Below are 20,905 nucleotides of genomic sequence, written 5' to 3'. Positions count from 1 at the left end.
AACATGCTTATGACTATGCAACCACTGTGAGTGAACAGCAAACCTGGGCTACACAAACTTTGGAACTTGAACATTCTTCTAAGGAGTCATTTTCTGACCTCTGTGTTAATGAACTTCCCCAGTCAGGAAGATGTACACACCAGGACCTGCCCTGGAAGAAGCAGAAGTAAAAGACATTCACCTGCATGAAAGAACCAGTTGTACATATGTTGTTTTGATGTTTGTTTCTTTTCAATAAATATGGATCACTGTTTTCCTGGAAACTGCTTTCCCAAATAGTTTGGCACCTGTTCCGGTGGCCTTTCTCTTTGATATTGCCGCGCGCTGGTAGCGTGAGCAGAACTGTATGAGTATACCTGTTTTGCTTTACAGGAGCAGAACTGCATGGCTCAAAAGAGACCAGGACTGGTCAATGTGCCTTGCTTACTACAATGTTTGCACTTTTACCTGTGTGCACTTATGTTCTATGTTATTTTTGCAACGTTCAAGAATCGTACCTTCCATAAAGAGATGCTTAAGTTAACCTGTTTCACCTGTTGACATGCATGTCTAAAAAGATTGTTTTTACCTGTAATGCCTGTTTTTCCTTTTCCTTCCTTTGTTTTTCCCGAATTAAGGGGAGCTTCCCTAAGCTTTATGTATCCTGACCTGGAGGAGGAGTTGAACAGTTGGTCCTAGGAGACCAAGGAGGCTAGTTGGACAGGAAGACTGAAGTGGAAGGACGTCTGGAGCAGACGAGGGAGGCCTGGCATCCACGAGGGAGCTGCAGCCTCTGAAAGGACAGATAACCTGGAGGGGTTGGATATGGAGTAGCTGGAAGGGAAGGAGCAAAGGAGAGGAACAGGGCTCAGAGGGGAACAGCGATAGGACACCCTCAGAGCCATAGCGCAGAAGCCGGGTACCGGGAGCCCGAGGCCTTAGTGGAACTGCATGACACTTGGCAGAACTGGAGGACTAAGAACTTTGTGATTGGCCCACACCACACCTGAGACGCAGCAGCACCTGAGGAGCCCAGGTCATGATAGAGTCCCTGTAAAAAGGCTCAAGCTGCCTGTCATGCAGCTACCTGTCTTAGGACAGGGGGAATAGAGGACTCTGGAGGAAACTTCAGGCAGCAGGGACCTCACATACAGCAAGCGCTAGATGGAAAGGCTCACGGACCTCTACTGGAACAAGGGAACCCTCCATTGCCTCTGAGCCGGCCGGACCACCATCACCCGTACCTGGTACCCTGGACTGTGGCCTGCCAACTACAGTAAACCAGTTACAGACTTACAACTTGTGTCCTCCACTTATTCATCGGCACGTACCACCATCTTGGCCACACACTATAGGACCCCTGGGGACCCCGCTTCACCTGTGTGAAGTATAACACCCGTGCTGCCACAACATCCCCCAGGGGAACCCTTCAATGCAGCGTCGATCCCACTACTGACCGAACACCACAGGTGGCGTCACAACAGACTTTGAACATTTTCCCCTTTAAAGACCGTTCCCCTTTAATGTTGAGCCCCAGGGCCACGGACCGGGTCACAGCCACCGTGACATCCCCCCTGCAGACCTGACCCGGTACTGAGTACCCACTGCCCTGGCTGGGTGACTCAGACTCACCCCTTTTAATGAATGAAATGGAGGAATTAAGACCCTGCAGCTACAAAGCATCTCAGAAGGTTGAATATTTATTATAGGTTTTATATTCTTATATAAAAACCTCAGTCTGGTCAGACATTTTAACCCATTGAGTTATAAAATTGAGCAGGCGTGTGTAGCAACAGTATGAAGCTAAAGATTGAGATCGGCTTTTATTGGGGACGTGATCAGAGGCCACTCTTGCTTGAGGAGCTTAACCCCCTAGGGCCAATTTCCGTTTTTTTCCTTTTCTCAGAGCCATAACTCTTATTTTTTGTCCACATAGACATATGAGGGCTTGGTTTTGGCAAGGTAAAGGGGCTGATTTGAACATTCTTTTTTAATATTGTTGTTAGTCCACTTAGGGGACTTGAAGATGAGGTCATCTGATCACTTATGCTATATACAGGAATACCACAGCATCGATACATGTAGTAAAAATGACAGTCTCCTTTAAAGCTGGCCACAGGCAGAGTTTCAAAGGAGCTCCATAATGATAAGCATGGGGGTGTTCATTAGTCCTCCGGCTGTCATAGCAATCCATCGATGACACCCGATCACGTCAATGGTGCATGGAATGACGTGCTCACATGCCCATCGCATGTTAAATGCTGCACCCCGTATCAGTGTGTATTAAATGCGGCTGTCAGACAACCCCTTCAAGTGTTGTTTCTTGATGTGCATCATTTTACCAACATGTGATATGAGTGGTATCTGTGTACTACCTGTGTCAGAAATGTGAGCAGTGTGTGTGCTCTGTCTGACATGTGAGCTGTGTGTGTGATCTATGTGTCTGACATGTGGGCAGTGTGTGTGCTGTACGTGTCTGATATGTGAGCAGTGTGTGATCTATGTGTCTGACATATGGGCAGTGTGTGTGTGCTGTATGTGCCTGATATGTGAGCAGTGTGTGCTGTATGTCTGATATGTGAGCAGTGTGCGCTGTATGTGTCTGATATGTGAGCAGTGTGCGCTGTATGTGTCTGATATGTGAGCAGTGTGTGCTGTATGTGTCTGATATGTGAGCAGTGTGTGCTGTATGTCTGATATGTGAGCAGTGTGTGCTGTATGTGTCTGATATGTGAGCAGTGTGTGCTGTGTCTGATATGTGAGCAGTGTGTGCTGTATGTCTGATATGTGAGCAGTGTGTGCTGTATGTGTCTGATATGTGAGCAGTGTATGTGCTGTATGTCTGATATGTGAGCAGTGTGTGCTGTATGTGTCTGATATGTGAGCAGTGTGTGCTGTATGAGTCTGATATGTGAGCAGTGTGTGCTGTATGTGTATGGTATGTGAGCAGTGTGTGCACTATATGTCTGATATGTGAGCAGTGTGTGCGCTGTATGTGTATGGTATGTGAGCAGTGTGTGCGCTGTATGTGTCTGATATGTGAGCAGTGTGTGCACCGTATGTCTGATATGTGAGCAGTGTGTGCGCTGTATGTGTCTGGTATGTGAGCCGTGTGTGCGCTGTATGTGTATGGTATGCAAGCAGTGGCGAGGGGCACGGTCAGTCGAAAAGATTAACAAAGCCTGGGTCAAAGTTAACAAAGAGGTATCTAAGTTTGTATCGCGGAATGGGGGGGGGGGAGGTGTTGATACATCACGCAGGCTTGGATTCTACGGAAAGATTGCTGGCCAGAGGATGGGGTGCATTTAAACACCGTGGGAACGGATTTGTAGATTGAGGGCCTGCGATGCGAGAGGGGATAGAGGGCCACAGCACGGCTGGTTGGTGGGGTCTCGAGCACTTGAAGGTGGGGGTCAAGTGCTCTCGGTGTGGCGTTGGTGGGTCCTCAAAGCTGGCAAAAAAGTTCGGTAAGGGGGGGATTCTTGCATTGCGGGGAACCCCTTACAGTGGATGGTTACAGGTTGTTGGTGGTCTGGTGAGACTTGGGTGATACCCGACGAGGCAAGTCGGGGTCACATTATCATGGGACCTGGAGGGCCACCCGATGTTGGAGGTCGGGTGCACGGTACCGATGGGTGGGTACCCGACGATGGAAGTCGGGTACAGGTTTAACGGTGTGGAGGCAACCTCTTCCCTCAATTCATGGTGCTTCTGAGCCTGGAGGAAAACGCGGCTGGAAGTAAGGCTGGGAGGGAAGAGGCAATGCTGATGGTTTAATCACCAGACCAGGATCGGGTTAGCTTCGAGGGCCCCACCAAGTGTCTTTAATTATTATTATTAATAATAAATTGGCTGCTGTGGCCGTTATTATCCAAAAAGTACTGGTGTGGCGTGTTTATTCAAAGGAAAGGGGGAAGGTCACAGAGTCAACCTTGCCAAGGTCATGCGCTGTATATGTCTGATATGTGAGCAGTGTGTGTGCTGTATGTGTATGGTATGTGAGCAGTGTGTGCGCTGTATATGTCTGATATGTGAGCAGTGTGTGCGCTGTATGTGTACGGAATGTGAGCAGTGTGTGCGCTGTATGTGTCTGATATGTGAGCAGTGTGTGCGCAGTATGTGTATGGTATGCGAGCAGTGTGTGGGCTGTATATGTCTGATATGTGAGCGTGTGTGCTGTATGTGTATGGTATGCGAGCAGTGTGTGCGCTGTATATGTCGGATATGTGAGCAGTGTGTGCACTGTATGTCTGATATGTGAGCTGCGTGTGAGCTGTATGTGTATGATATATGAGCAGTGTGTGCGCTGTATGTGTCTGATGTGAGCAGTGTGTGCGCTGTATGTGTATGGTATGTGAGCAGTGTGTGCACTGTATGTGTCTGATATGTGAGCAGCGTGTGCGCTGTATGTCTGATGTGAGCAGTGTGTGCGCTGTATGTCTGATATGTGAGCAGTGTGTGCGCTGTATGTGTATGGTATGTGAGCAGTGTGTGCGCAGTATGTGGTATGTGAGCAGTGTGTGCGCTGTGTCTGATATGTGAGCAGTGTGTGCGCTGTATGTGTCTGATATGTGAGCAGTGTGTGCGCTGTGTCTGATATGTGAGTGGTGTGTGCGCTGTATGTGTATGGTATGTGTTATGGATCCCAATGGCTAGGGGATCGCACTGGACAAGCAAAAAATAACTCAAATAACGGACGAGCTCTAGGGTGATGGAACCTGGGCTGACCGCTGCCCTACTCCTGACAAACACAACTAGAAATAGCCAAGGAGCGTGCCTACGTTGATTCTAGACGCCTCGCGCCAGCCTAAGAGCTAACTAGCACTGCAGAGAAAATAAAGACCTAACTTGCCTCCAGAGAAATAAACCCCAAAGGTATAGTTGCCCCCCACATGTATTGACGGTGAAAATGAGAGGAAGGCACGCACATAGATATGAAAATAGAGTTAGCAAAACGAGGCCCGCTATAACTAGAAAGCAGGATACAAAAGGGGTCTGAGCGGTCAGCAAAAAACCCTAATCAAAAACCATCCTGAGATTACAAGCACCCATGTGCCAACTCATGGCACATGGGGAGCACCTCAGCCCACTAGAGCTTCCAACTAGCATAGAGTAATATTTAGCAAGCTGGACAAAAAACAAAACAACTGAAAAGCATAACTTAGCTTATCCTGAGAGATCTGGAAGCAGGTAGTCAGAACCAAACTGAGCACATCTGAGTACATTGATAGCCGGCAAGGGAATGACAGGAAAGCCAGGTTAAATAGGAAACACCCAGCCTCAGATGGACAGATGGAAACCAGAGACCGCAACCTACCAAAGTCACCCAGTACCAGTTGTAACCACCAGAGGGAGCCCAAAAACAGAATCCACAACAGGTATGTGAGCAGTGTGTGCGCTGTATGTGTCTGATATGTGATCAATGTGTGCACAGTATGTGGTATGTGAGCAGTGTGTGAACTGTATGTGTCTGATATGTGAGCAGTGTGTGCCCTGTATGTGTCTGATATGTGAGCAGTGTATGCGCTGTATGTGTCTGATATGTGAGCGGTGTGTGCGCTGTATGTGTATGGTATGTGACCAGTGTGTGCACTGTATGTCTGATATGTGAGCAGTGTGTGCGCTGTATGTGTATGGTATGTGAGCAGTGTGTGCGCTGTATGTGTCTGATCTGTTAGCAATTTGTGCGCAGTATGTGTCTGATATGTGAGCAGTGTGTGCGCTGTATGTGTCTGATGTGAGCAGTGTGTGCGCTGTATGTGTCTGATATGTGAGCAGCGTGTGCGCTGTATGTCTGATGTGAGCAGTGTGCGCGCTGTATGTCTGATATGTGAGCAGTGTGTGCACTGTATGTCTGATATGTGAGCAGTGTGTGCGCTGTATGTCTGATATGTGAGCAGTGTGTGCGCTGTATGTGTATGGTATGTGAGCAGTGTGTGCGCTGTATGTGTCTGATATGTGAGCAATGTGTGCGCAGTATGTGGTATGTGAGCAGTGTGTGCACTGTATGTGTCTGATATGTGAGCAGTGTGTGCGCTGTATGTGTCTGATATGTGAGTGGTGTGTGCGCTGTATGTGTATGGTATGTGAGCATTGTGTGCGCTGTATGTGTCTTATATGTGATCAATGTGTACACAGTATGTGGTATGTAAGCAGTGTGTGAACTGTATGTGTCTGATATGTGAGCAGTGTGTGCGCTGTATGTGTATGGTATGTGAGCAGTGTCTGCGCTGTATATGTCTGATATGTGAGCAGTGTGTGCGCTGTATATCTGATATGTGAGTAGTGTGTGCGCTGTATGTGTATGGTATGTTAGCAGTGTGTGCGCTGTATGTGTCTGATATGTGAGCAATGTGTGCGCAGTATGTGAGCAGTGTGTGCTGTATGTGTCTGACATGTGAGCAGTGTGTGCGCTGTGTCTGATATGTGAGTGTGTGCGCTGTATGTGTATGTGTGTGCGCTGTATGTGTATGGTATGTGAGCAGTGTGTGCGCTGTATATGTCTGATATGTGAGCAGTGTGTGCGCTGTATGTGTCTGATATGTGAGCAGTGTGTGCGCTGTATGTGTCTGATATGTGAGCAGTGTGTGCGCTGTATGTCTGATATGTGAGTAGTGTGTGTGCTGTATGTGTATGGTATGTGAGCAGTGTGTGCGCTGTATGTGTCTATGTGAGCAATGTGTGCGCAGTATGTGAGCAGTGTGTGCTGTATGTGTCTGATATGTGAGCAGTGTGTGCGCTGTATGTGTCTGATATGTGAGCGTGTGCGCTGTATGTGTATGTGTGTGCGCTGTATGTGTATGGTATGTGAGCAGTGTGTGCGCTGTATGTGTCTGATATGTGAGCAATGTGTGCGCAGTATGTGGTATGTGAGCAGTGTGTGCGCTGTATGTGAGTGATGTGTGTGCTATATTTAAATGGAATAGGACCTAAACAGCAGCAGGTACGAAGCAATCCTATACATACAGTATATATGATCATTTATTTAGCCACCACTTGAGTCCTATGCCATATTAGTATGATCCATGAAGGAGCTTTAGTTTTATTGCTGCACCTTGAATTAGAAAAAGATGGTCCTTTTCCATAAAAAAAAAAAAAAAAAAAAAAAAAAAAAAAAGGTGCACCCCTGCGCTAATAGCTGCGTCTGCTAAGACTGGAAGTCAACCATATCCTAGCATTTTTATTATATACTTTAAGTCAACATCCAGCAACAACGAGATCCATAAAATGCCACCATCATTGCCTTAAAAAATAAATAAAACAAACTAATGGCAGCATGGTGGCTCAGTGGTTAGCACTGCAGCCTTGCAGCGCTGGAGTCCTGGATTCAAATACCACCAAGGACAACATCTGCAAGGTGTTTGTATGTTCTTCCCGTGTTTGCGTGGGTTTCCAAAGACATACTGATAGGGAATGTAGATTGTGAGCCCCATTGGGGACAGCAATGATAATGTGTGCAAAACTGTAAAGCGCTGCGGAATATGTTGGCGCTATAAAGAGATTATTATTATTAATGTAACTCCTGCCAAATCTAGATTTGTCTACATGATAAAAAGATGTCAAGATTGAATGAAAATTAATTTTTACTTTATAATGTTTGATCCAGTCTGTTGTGTATTGAACTGTGATGTTGCAGTGACTAAAATCCTACAAAAGCACGTTTTTTTTTAACAAAAAAAATCCTTGAAAACTGAAAATCAGTTGAACTTCTAGCATTACAAATATTCAAAGAAACTTACAAATGCATATAGCACAGGCCACGTAGTATTTGTCTGCTATATACTACATGGCTCCTATATACTACGTGGCCTGTGCTATACTATGTGGCTGCTATATACATACATACATACATATTCTAGAATACCCGATGCGTTAGAATTGGGCCACCATCTAGTATTTTTATAATGTCCATTATTTTTGAAACGGGTATAAAAATGACACAAAAACGAGTGTATAAAATATAGCTTTAATGTATTTTGTCATTGTAGTTTTCACAAATCTTTTTTTTTTTCTTAAAAAACAACATAGGCAAATGCTGTTCGTTTGATACAAGTTAAAGATATATAATGATTATATAGGTTATAGACTTCAGGACAAAGGCTACATCAGATGGACCGAATGTATAATGCACAAAACAGATGTTAGATTATTCAGTAGATCCATTCTGCACAAAGTTTCTTAAAAGAGATATTTTAAGTTCACGGTGGGTAACATTTTTGGCCCCCCCTGGACCCAACCCTTCGTTTAAATTACTATATGAATACAGTAAGATTAACTTGTATAAAAAAAAATGGGGTTAGGATGAGCAGTTAACATTCAAATGGGGTTGTCCACTACTTTTTTACTTTTGACCTAAAAAAGAAAGCGACTTCCCCACTACAAGAACATCAATATAAGATCGGTGGGGGTCTGAAAAACTTAAAGGAGTATATTGGAAAGTTTGATAGCTTTTAGAAGCTTGCGACCATCTTTGTTTATCCAGAATACTCATTTACACATGAATACATAGGGCATTATAATAATCATCATCATCAACCTGTTTGTTGTTTAATCATCATTAGAAGTTTGGGTTTCCTAAGACTAACATTGTGGTTAGAGTCTTTGGCTCTGCCCCAGCCCCTCCACTACCGCTGGTGTCTCTATCTTCTTCCTGTTTTAAATTTTGTGCCAGCACATCCTGACCACATGCGGCACTTGCAAAGATTGATCTTCCGGCAGTCTTCAGCATAATGGTGGTGCATGCGCAGATTGAGGTTGAGCTGAGATCTGAACAGGTGCAGTCATTTTCCTGAAGACTGCTTAGGAAACCCAAACTTCCAGTGATGATTAAACAACAATCAGGCGGCGGATTTCTTCACTGAAGGTATCTGTTCAATGAGTATTATAACGCCATTATGGCCATAACTTTATCTGAACAGGCATAATCCTGATGACAGGTTCTCTTTAAAGAGTAACCATTGTTTTAATTTTTATTTCATAAATCAATAGTCCACATGAAAATGAGAAACTCTGTATTTTTTCTTATCAGAGAAATCTGCTTCTTTCTCTGCCAAAATTGATCATTATGAAAATTCTCAATTTTGAGGTAAAATCTGTATTCAGTGTAGCCGACTTTCCCATTACTCAGATAGGAGAGGTCAGTTGCTGGGGATACAATTCTATGTAGGAGGGAGGAGCTAGAGGCAGAGCTCCTCCCCCTCCTATACAGATAGCATCTTACCAGTATCAGCCGCCATCTCCCATCTCAGTAATAGTTAAGTCTGCTACACTGAATACAGATTTTACCTCAAAATTGAGAATTTTCATAATGATCAATTTTGACAAAGAAGCAGATTTCTCTGCAGAGATGTATTACAAAGTTGCTTATTTTCATGTGTATTATTGTTTTATGAAATAAAACTTAAAATAACGCTTACTGTTGAAAGCACTGGGTATGCTGCAGTTAGGTCTCTAAAAGCAGGTCTTAAGGATAGCATGGTACCTACAGACGATGCTTTGATTGTTTACATGCCGCATGTCCAAAGCCAAGAAGAGGCAAATATTTATATCATTATGTTTCCCTTGCATTTTTTCCCTTGTACAGGCGTCTAGTTTCCTATTTGTAGGGTGCATATTTGGTGCTTTACTTCCAACGATTTAATCAAATGTAAAGTCCAAACATTGTGTAAGTCCAGCCTTGCATAAAGTGACAACCTTGACCTAACACGCCAGCCGGATTCACCTAAATATAGAAATAAATGCAGGTCGACGCTAAATGGCCTTTACTACCTTAAATATCCAATAGGACTGTATGTAAAATTAAAGGGTAACTGTACCTTTCTGTTACAGGAAAGATATATACCTTGGTACCGTGTTAGCCAGTGGATAGAAAAATATTTAGAATTGAGAGTCCTCAGTGGTTGATACCTTTTAATGGCTAACTGAAAAGATGGTAACAAATTGCAAGCTTTCGAGACTACACAGGTCTCTTCATCAGGCATAGACTAAAAGAAATTCTGAAGAATCACATATTTATACAGCACAGAAAAATTCCATAGATAAGACAGGTGATGTAGCTACCACATGGAGAAAATTATACAGCATCAAACAGCAGAGTAGGTGTAAAGCCAATTCTGGATGAGGTATAAGACTGTTTCCCTCTGAGTCCTTAGAGGCGTGCATCCTCACTGCCTGTGCTGATGCCCTCCTTTTAACTAATCTGTCTGTACTTCAGTGTAAAACCTCAATTGCTTTTTTTTTAAATTTAATAAAAAAAAAAAAAACATTTACCATATATAGTCGAGTATAAGCCGAGATTTTCAGCCCATTTTTTTGGGCTGAAAGTCCCCCTCTCGGCTTATACTCGAGTCATACCCAGGGGTCGGCGGGGAGGGGGGGGCTGTGTAATAATACTCACCTGCTCCTGGCGCGGTCCCTGCAAGTTCCTTGGTTCTGGCGCCTCAGCTTCTTCCTGTACTGAGCGGTCACATGGTACCGCTCATTACAGTAATGAATATGTGGCTCCACCTCCCATAGGGGTGGAGCCGCATATTCATTACTGTAATGAGCAGTACCATGTGAACGCTCAATACAGGAAGAAACTGCAGAGTCGGGGAACCAGGGACTGCACCGCGCCAGGAGCAGGTGAGTATAATGGGGAGGGGGAGCACTGCACGATATTCACCTCTCCTCGTTCCAGCCGCCGCACCGTCTTCAGCGTCCTCTGCAGTGAGGCTCATGTCAGAGGGCGCGATGATGTGGTTAGTGCTCGCCCTCTGCCTGAATGTCAGTGCAGAAGATGCTGAAGGCAGAGCGGCGGCCGGAAAGAGGAAAGGTGAATATTTAAAGTGCTGGGGGCCTGAGCAACGAGAGGTGAGTATGTGATTTTTTTTTATCACAGCAACAGCAAATGGGGCAAGTGTCTGTATGGAGCATCTTATGGGGCCATAATTAACATTTGTGCAGAACTATATGGGACAAATATCTTTATGGAGCATCTTATGGGGTCATAATTAACGTTTGTGCAGCACTATATGGGGCAAATATCTTTATGGTGCATCTTATAGGGCCACAATTAACATTTGTGCAGCACTATATGGGGCAAATGTCTGTATGCAGCATCTTATGGGGCCATAATTAACGTTTGTGCATTATATGGGGAAAATATCTTTATGGAGCATCCTATGGGGCCATAAAGTTTGTGCAGCACTATATGGGGTAAATATCGCTATGGGGCATCTTATGGGGACATAATCCACATTTGTGCAGCATTATATCGGGCAAATGTGTCTATGGAGCATCTTATGGGGCCAATATTAACCTTTATGCAGGATTATATGGGGCATATTTTAATATGGAGCATCTTATGGGGCCCATCATAAACTGTATGGAGCATTATATGGGGCGTATTTTGTATGGAGCATCTTATGGGGCCCATCATGAACTGTATGGAGCATTATATGGGGCTCCTGATTCAATATGGATATTCAAAAACACTTAACCTACTGATGTCTCAATTAATTTTACTTTTATTGGTATCTATTTTTACTTTTGAAATTTACCGATAGCTGTTGCATTTCCCACCCTAGGCTTATACTAGAGTCATTAAGTTTTCCCAGTTTTTTGTGGCAAAATTAAGGGGGTCGGCTTATACTCGGGTCGGCTTATACTCGAGTATATACGGTAGAAATTGATGGCAGCAATGCTTCTCAAAAAAGTTGGGACAGGGCTATTTCTACTATTGTATAGCATCCACTCTTCCTCATACAACAGTCTGTCAACATCAGGGACGTGAGAAGACCAATTGTTGGAGTTATATTGTTGTATGAGGAACAGTTTTTCATTTTTACTCAGTCAATTTTAAAGGAATTTTTGCCCACAGAATATGGCAGTGTATTGTGTTCATATATGGTTTCTTTCTAGCATGAAAGTGATGTAACTTACATGTGTGGATTGCACGGTGATATCAGTTGTCTTTAAAATAGTGCCACTTGAGGGTCCCTTGTGCACATAGATTTCTCCAGAGTCTCGTTATATTATGTACTATAGATAGCGGGATATTCAAAGTCTTTGTAATGTTACATTAAGGAACATTGTTCTTAAATTGTTCCCCATTTTTTAGATGCAATTTTTCATGGATTAGTAAACGGCTGACCATGTTTGCTTCTGAGAGACTTTGCCTCTCTAACATGTTCTTTTAATACACAACAATTGGCATGTGACTTAGTAGAAATGTGACCCTCCAGCTGTTTTATTTCATTAGTACCACTTACTTTTCCAGCCTTATGTTAACCCTGTCCTAACTTTTTTGAGATTTTCATTTTCTAAAGGAGAATGAAATGGAGAAAATGTCTAATTTTCAACTTCTGATATGTGTTCTGCTATGAATAAAATATGGCTATAAAAGATTTCCAAATCGCTGCATTCTTGTTTTTTTTACATAGCATCCCAACTTTTTTGGAATTGGGGTTGTATTTTGGTCTCTGGAATCTCTTTCTTGACTTCTTAATTTATATAATATTGCTGTGAAATTTGCATTATTTAAACCCACTACTCCAAATTTATACTCTTACTCTAGAATTAGTTAATAATTTCACTAGTATCTGAAAAACTAAACTTTTAATATTTCCTGATATTGTTGTACTGAGTACTCTAAATAGTTGGGGCTATATAACAATCATGGCCTAATGTCATAACCGGTTATAACAGAGGTATGAATTTGCCAGGGTATGGTTTCATCGTGATATGAGACACATTAGCTATAATGTATTTTCAAATACAGCCAGTATTGTATTCTTGAATATTCAGTTCTCTAGCTTAGAGACGTATACTGTATATTTTTTACGTGAAACTAATTTTTCCACCATATAAGGACGATAATGTTGATAATACATGAAACCGCCATTTAATCTACAGTCACTCTTTTCACAAAGGAAGTTTGAAATACAGTTGTACAGAGAAATATCTATAGACTTCGATTTATTGCACCTTGTAATAAATAAGGCTGTGACATCAGATGTCATGATATGTTCGGTACCGCTAAATAAGTGAATTAGGTGGTGCCATACTTTGAATACACAATAAGCGTGCAGATGTTCTTGTCTTCCAAAAAGCAGTACCAGCAAAACAAATTAGATATTATATTTTGTTTTTCATTTTTACTCCAAAAAAGTATTATACAAAAAATAAATGTAACTCTATATGGCACATATGACTTTGTGATCAATATTAATTCCTGCCGGAGATCATCTACAACTGGTAGTGAGTATCAGTCCTGCAAATAAAATGGCCTTTGTACTTGTCATCTAGGGTAGACGTAAACAACAACACTAGGAATATGTAGGTTTAATATAGTGAGAGATGACTTCAGAATAAATAGATTGTATCCAAATTTATATTCTATTACTATATTAACTAGACATGGAAAAAGTGGTCATAAGTACTATATTTGTTGGCATCCAGCAAATTAAAGATGTTATTAAAGCTTCTAGGTGAATAATGCCGCCAGAAATGTATCATGAAACTGTATTTAGAATGCTGCATCTAACAGACTAGATGTGCTTTGGTAGGACCTAGTCTCCTCCATCTAATCTAATGTCCTTATCGCAAGTAGCTGATGATATAGTAATAAACGATTGGTTTTCAGTGGTTATTGAAGTAGAACATGAGCAATTTGTAGTAGTCAAAGGATAGTACAGAAGATGCTGCCATTATTGTGACAACGTCCTTCCACTCTTGCTGCAATCCTGGTTGTGACATTAGCAACCCTCTGACTACTCTGAGTACTGGAGACGCCTCTTGTGCATCCTTCAATATACGGCCTCGCGGGTGGGTTTTCTAACTTCCATGTAACATCTGGCCTGCAAGAGTTAAGAACTTAATTAATAAAACACAATGATGTTCATTCACATACTTTACAACTGCCCTGTACCACACTGAATGCAATAAGTGGAGGATTAAAGTCGTACTCCCATCTTACCATTAGGATATGCCATACACTTATCAGTTTGCGCTTTATGCCTAAACCCCCACGACAAATCCTAAGAAACAGTCGCTTTAACTTTTTTTTGCTGCACATTGCCTGGCTACGAGTATTGCTATGCTAGTAAAAATGTGTAACTAGTAATGCATCTTCTGTTTTTTGAGGGGAACAATCCTCGGTCAACATAGAAATCTATACCAAAAACACATGTTAGATGGCTGCCGGACAAGTCCTTGAGGGGAGATATGTGTCATCGTGGCTATTATCTGTGGTAATGTGAACTCTGAGGTATGTTCCAGCACATATAGTGCTGAGAGGATTGTTTGGGCCAATCCTGGGCCAGGTTTTATGAGCAGTCATAAGAGATGGGTGGGAATAACCGCTCACATATCCCACCCCAGGGGAGTGTTTTGCTGAATAAATTGGGGGCTGCGTCTCATTCAGTGTCTATGGCTGGAGGTGTGGAGACCTCCATTGTGTGTTGTAAAAACACTGACCTGTGCGGGCGGACCCGCTGTACTACAAGGACTGTGTACCTTTTTTTTCCTGTTTGTTACTCTGTGCCGGGAAAGGCTATTCATTTGTTTTTTCTAACCAGAGAAGTTTATCCTACCTCAACAACAGCTGAGTGAGGACAGATCCCTACACACATTACAACGCCAGGCACAAGAATACCTACTTTTTCTTGTAGGTGAGAAGCTTGTTATGTTGTACTATGCAGTCTTCATTGTTGGACACTTGTTGCAAGATGTTTAGTCCGGATTTTCCTTGAAATATGAGGTTTTCGTGTACAAGACTTTTGGTTTGATCAAGGAGTGCAATGCCATAGTCATGAAGAGACTGAATCCTGTTTCTGGTCACCTAAATATAATATGGAGGAAAACTATTAGCAACTGTTATCTTGGTATTCATTGTTATTGAAAATCTGCACCCATATGCACAGCGAACCATTTTATGTGTGTTTATCCATGTGTGCTCCCAGCTGAGCTGTGGCATCTATATACGTTACTGGGTAGCACGCAAGAAATAGAAAATAAAATAGGTTGGCTAGAACTTACTGGCCCTGGACCACGCCAATTTGAGACGAAAAGAACATATTTATGGGAAAAATGTGATGTTTTTTTATTTTCACGGCTGTACGTTATAAACTTCTGTGAAGCACCTATGGTCAAGATGCTCACCACACATCTAGATAAGTTCCCTGAGGGGTCTAGTTTCCAAAATAGTGTCACTTGTGGGGGGTTGCCACTATTTAGGCACATGAGAGGCTCTCCAAACTCGACATTGCGTCCACTAATTATTCCAGCATATTTTGCATTCAAAAAGTCAAATGGTGCTCCTTCCTTGCCGTGCGGCCAAACAGTACTTTTCCTCCACATATTGGGCATTGGCATACTCAGGAGAAATTGCACAACAAATTGTATCGTGCAAACTCTCCTGTTACCCTTATGAAAATGTAAAATTTGGGATATAAAAAACATTTTTGTGGGAAAAATTTGATTTTTTTTTAATTTTCATTGCTCAACGTTATATACTTCAGTGAGAAGTATGCAATTTGTCTCTTCAGAGAGGAAGAGGACTAGAACTCTAGCAGCAATCCTAAAAGTCAATATCGACTCTCCAACAAGTCTTGTCACATGACTTGGGATATAAGTCAAAACATCAATTCGCAGACATTGTTTCGGGGTTCTGCCCCACGTCCGTGTAAAGTTTGAGATCTGGTTTGTCTGGGCGAGAGACATCTGACCGGGATCCAAGGGGTAACTTTTCTCCTTGTGGAGAGTGACATGTCAAGCATGCCGAGGTGAGGAGACTTAGGTCGCAATGTTCCTCTGGGAAATATGCAAATTGTCCCTTCAGAGAGGAAGAGGACTAGCACTCTAGTGCCACCAATAGGAAGTAGCAATGTCACTCTCCGCAAGGAGAATCGTAACCCCTTGGATCCTGGTCAGACACCTCTCACCCAGCCAAACCTTATCTTTGCACTGATGAGGAGCAATACCCCGAAACACTGTCTGTAAATTGAGATTTTGGTTTTGGCTTTTATCCTAAGACATGTGACAAGGCTTGTTGGAGAGTAGATAGTGACTTTTAGGACTGCTACTTCCTATAGGTGGCACTAGAGTTCTAGTCCTATTCCTCTCCGAAGAGACAATTTGCAAACTTCTGTGAAGCACCTATGGTCATGGTGCTCACCACATATCCAGATAAGTTCCCTGAAGAGTCTAGTTTCCAAGATAGTTTCATTTGTGGGTGGTTTTCACTGTTTAGGCACATCAGGGGCTCTCATAACGCGACATGGTGTTCCCTAATTACTCCATCATATTTTGCTTTCAAAAAGTCAAATGGCGTTCCCTTCCTTCCCAGCCCTGCTGTGCGCCCAGTGGTATTCTCCCACGTATTTGGTATCGGCATACACTGGAAAAATTGCACAACAAAGTTTGGGGTCCATTTTTTTCCTGTTACCCTTGTCAAAATAAAAAGAATTGGGTCTAAAGTAAAAGTTTTGTGAAAAAAGTAAAATGATCATTTTTTCTTCCACATTCCATTCATTCCTGTGAAACACCTGAAGGGTTAATAAACTTTTGAATGTGGTTTTGAACACCTTGAGGGGTGCAGTTTTTAGAATGGGGTCACTTTGGGATATTTTCAGTCACATAGGCCCCACAAAGTCACTTCAAATGTGATGTGGTCCCTAAAAAAATAGTTTTGCATGTTGTAAAAATGAGAAATTGCTGGTCAAGTTTTAACCCTTCTAACTTCTTAACAAAAAAAAATCTGTTTTACAAATTGTGTTGCTGTATAGTAGACATGTGGGAAATGTTATTTATTAACTAGTTTGTGTGACATATCTCTCTGATTTAAGGGCATAAAAATGAAAAGTTTAAAAATTCCAAATTTTCAAAATTTGCCAAATTTCCATGTCTTTAATAAATAAACACAAGTCATGTTGAATACATTTTACCACTATCATGAAGTACAATATGTCATGAAAAAACAATCTCAGAATCAGTCGGAAGCCTTCCAAATTTATTACTTCATAAAGTGACAGTGTTCACAATTGTAAAATTTGGCCTGGGTCAGGAGGGTGCAAACAGCCTTGGGGGGAGGGGTTAACGGACCCATCAAGTTGGTGAATTTGATTCAAGACTTTCCCGTTTTAGGTCAATTAGGATTACCATAATTATTATTTGCCAAATGCCAGAGTAATGAGAGAGAATGCTTTCAGGAATTTTTATTACTTACTGCAAAGTCAAAGGTTAACATACATTTCATTAGTATTTGGTACCATTGTCCTTAAACTGAATGATTTGGGTCAAACGTTTGGGATAGCCTTCCACAAGCTTCTCACAATAGTTGGTTGGAATTTGGGCCCATTCCTCCTGACAAAACTGGTGTAATTGATCCAGGTTTGTAGGCTGCCTTGTTCGCACTTGCCTTTTCAGTTTTGCCCATGAATTTTCAATAGGATTGAGATCAGGGATTTGTGATGGCCAATCCAAAACATTGACTTTGTTATCCTTAAGCCACTTTGTTACCATTTTAACAGTATTCTTTGGGTCATTGTCCATTTGGAAGACCCATTTCCGCCCAAGCTTTAACTTGCTGGCTGATATCTTGATGTTGCTTTAGCATTGCCACATAATCTGCTTTTCTCATGATGTCATCTATTTTGTGAAGTGCACCAGTCCCTCCTGCAGCAAAACAACCCCACAACATGATGCTGCCACCTCCGTGTTTCACAGTTGGGATGGTGTTCTTAGCATTCAAAGCTTCTCCCTTTTTCCTCCAAGCGTAACAATGGTCATTATGCCCAAAAAGTTAAATTTTCGTTTCTTCACACCACAGGACATGTCTCCAAAAATTAAGGTCTTTGTTCCTGTGTGCATTACCAAACATTAATCTGGCTTTTTTTGTTTCTTTTGGAGCAATGGCTTCTTCCTGGCAGAGTGGCCTTTCAACTCATGTTGATCTAGTACTTGGTTCACTGTGGATATTGAAACAATCTTACCAGTTTCCGCCATCATCTTCACAAGGTCTTTTGCTTTTGTCCTTGGGTTGATATGCACATGTCGGACCAAAGCATGTTCATGTCTGGGACACAGAACCAGTCTCCTTCCTGAGCGGTATGATGGCTGGACATTCCCTTCTTGTTTGTACTTCAGTACAATTGTTTGTAGAGATGAATGAGGCACCTTCAGGTATCTTGAAATTATACCCAAGGATGAACCAGACTTGTGCAAGTCCACAATTCTCTTCCTGATATCTTGGCTGATTTCTTGAGACTTTCCCATGATGCTACACAAAGAAGCAGTGTGTTTCAGGTGTGCATTAAAATACAACCACAGGTGTGTCTCTAACTCAGATATTGTCAAAAACCAGAAGCTTCCAAACACATGACATAATAATATGGGCAGTACAGAACTGTTTAAAAGCATAGTAATCTTAGTGTATGTAATCTTCACTTTGCAGTAAGTAAAAATGCCTTAAAACATTCTTGCTCTCTCATTATTCTGGCATTTGGCATTCATGTCCGACATTGAGAAAAATATGCATGTGTGTCTTTTTATATAGTGTAAGTAAACTTCTAGTTTCAGCTGTATCCAAATGAAGTGCAACAGATCACAGAATAACAGGTACACCATAATTGAATAACATTGGAAACATAGTAATATTGTCAGATTATTATAATGTGCATCCATGCCGGTGATCTGTTAGTAGGTGCTTCAATTTGTAATACATGATGTGCGATGAATTCAAAATAAGGAAAGAAGAAAAGGCCCAGGAAAGACTATTACTAACACAACGAACTGCTAACACGAAAAAACAATTAAGACAATAAAAATCAGCGAAAAATGGAGAGTAGCGGACAATCCACATATACTTTATCAATAAACAATTACCTATAAGAAAGGCGCAAAACTAAGTGATTAATTTAATCCAATAGGAGTCATAGTGCCCAAAGAGCAATCCACTTTGATGTTGAGCGAGTTTTTTTTACATTCACCCCCCCTCCCCGATACCTGTGTGGATTGCGTCAATACCTGTTATCTTAAAGAGATTTGGGATCACTATGATGAAAAATTCGGAAGTGACGGGGGATTATCTTCAATTCTGAAAAAATTTAAGATTTGTTAAGAGAAAGAACAAGGATCTAGTGAAATCACGCTTTCTTAGAGAGGTATTTGCAAAAGGGGTTAATCCCTAGAGGTTTGAGAGCTCAGGTGTTCCCATCTTTCCCCCATTGGTGAGGATGCATTTAAAACGAGATGGGAACAGCTAGCCAATGTGTGCTCTAATTGATACATGGAGTTATTGAGGGATCTCAATAGAAACTCCCTGAGAGAAATGGAGATTAAAATAGAAAAGTTATAATATACTTTGAAAAGGGAAATGTCTGGGGATGGTATGAAGAAATTTAATGAGGAGTTAGATCAGGAATGCCAAAAATTTGCATCAGAAATACAAATAGTGAAATTTAAGAAATTTCAAAGAGATTTGAATAACAAACAATCTAATATAGAATGTATAAATGGAGAACTATTAATGACCGATCATGCTCTTTCTTCAGAGCAGGCTCAACATATCGCAAAATATCTGCATCATTTAAATCCTTTACTTCAGGTGAAGTTCTCCAATCCACACATAGGAATATCCAGGATGGAGAAGATGGGGGCACCAAATCCACACAGAGAGTTAAGACCAGGCAGGCTTCTAAAAACAAATGACCTCTGGGGAAACAGCAAGGAAATAAGTCCCAGAGTGAGCTACGGGTAATCAATCTGCCCTCGCAAGTATTTACCAAGGTACAGTTTGAGGTTTTGGGTAAACGTTTGACTTTCTTTCTGACTGTTTTCATTATTTTACAGCCCTAAAAGATCTACACATTTTCTCAGAAACTTATTCTGAAAAAGATACATCATAAGAATCCATCATTGCATAAGTTTCAGAGCCCGGTCAAGAGGGAGGCTTTGCTAGCTTTGGAGGATTTGCTTAGTGAACAAATATCAGATGCCCAAGGTAGGTTTCCACAGTATATCATTCCGAAATCAACAAGGTTTCCTGTTGTGAACTCTATTTTTGGGCTCCCTCTAGTGGTCACAAGCGGTACTGTGTAGTGTTGTCTTTCTGCAGGTTGCCAGCATCAGCTGGTTCGTTATCCTTGGTTGGTTTCCTATTTAGCTCACCTGGATACTCAGTTCCTTGCCTGCTCTCAATGTATTCAGTGCTCTTCAGATTCCTTGTGACTACCTTGCTCCCAGTCTCTCCAAGACAAGCTAAGTTTTTGTTTGTTTATTTTTTGATTATCAGCATTCATCATGTTTCTTGTCCAGCTTGCTAAAATGTGATTTCCTCGCTTGCTGGTTGCTCTAGGGGACTGAGTTTCTCCCCCCACACCGTTAGTTGGTGCGGGGGTTCTTGAAATCTCAGTGTGGATATTTTGTAAGGGTTTTTTACTGACCGCACAGACCCCTTTTCTATTTTCTGCTATCTAGTATTAGTGGGCCTCATTTGCTGAATCTGCTTTCACCCCTGCGTATGTGCCTTCCTCTTACCTCACCGTGATTATTTGTTGGGGGCTTCTATATCTTTGGGGATTATTTATCTGGAGGCAAGTGAGGTCTTTCTTTCTCTCTAGGGGTAGTTAGTTCCTCAGGCTGGCTCGAGACGTCTAGGATTTTAGTCACGTTCACCGGCTACCTCTAGTGTGTTGGATAGGTTCAGATTTGCGGTCAGTCCAGTTTACCACCTCCCTAAAGCTTGTCCTATGTTTTGTTACTTAGCTGTAGTATTTTGTGATCCTCAACCACTAAGGATCATAACAGTTTCCCCTCGTCTCTCTTTTGAAATATTTACCAAATTGGTATTGGATGATTTAAAACTTATCCACAAGATGGAAACATGACCATTTACATTATCTGCGTGAATTACAGTCCTATGAGGATGTCATATATAAGGCAGCGG

At 41.9% G+C, this 20,905-nt stretch overlaps 1 protein-coding gene across 7 annotated transcripts in view; it reads right to left on the bottom strand.

The window, feature by feature from the left end:
- Positions 1–10,538: 10,538 nt before the first annotated feature.
- The window catches only part of FBXO10 (F-box protein 10), a 360,834-nt gene continuing 350,467 nt past the window's right edge, over positions 10,539–20,905 (bottom strand). For all 7 annotated transcript variants that reach the window (XM_077251514.1, XM_077251506.1, XM_077251488.1 and 4 more), the window contains exons 11-12: positions 14,619–14,800; positions 10,539–13,817 (exon numbers count right to left, since the gene is read on the bottom strand). In XM_077251514.1, coding sequence (XP_077107629.1) covers positions 13,640–13,817; positions 14,619–14,800 — 360 coding nt within the window. In that variant the 3' untranslated portion in view covers positions 10,539–13,639. The remainder of the gene's footprint in view (positions 13,818–14,618; positions 14,801–20,905) is intronic.

This window comes from Ranitomeya variabilis, chromosome 1 (genome assembly GCF_051348905.1).
Source record: "Ranitomeya variabilis isolate aRanVar5 chromosome 1, aRanVar5.hap1, whole genome shotgun sequence".
In the NCBI taxonomy this organism is placed as follows: domain Eukaryota; kingdom Metazoa; phylum Chordata; class Amphibia; order Anura; family Dendrobatidae; genus Ranitomeya; species Ranitomeya variabilis.
Note: the sequence above shows the minus strand (reverse complement) of the source record. Positions and strands in the feature narration are given on the sequence as shown.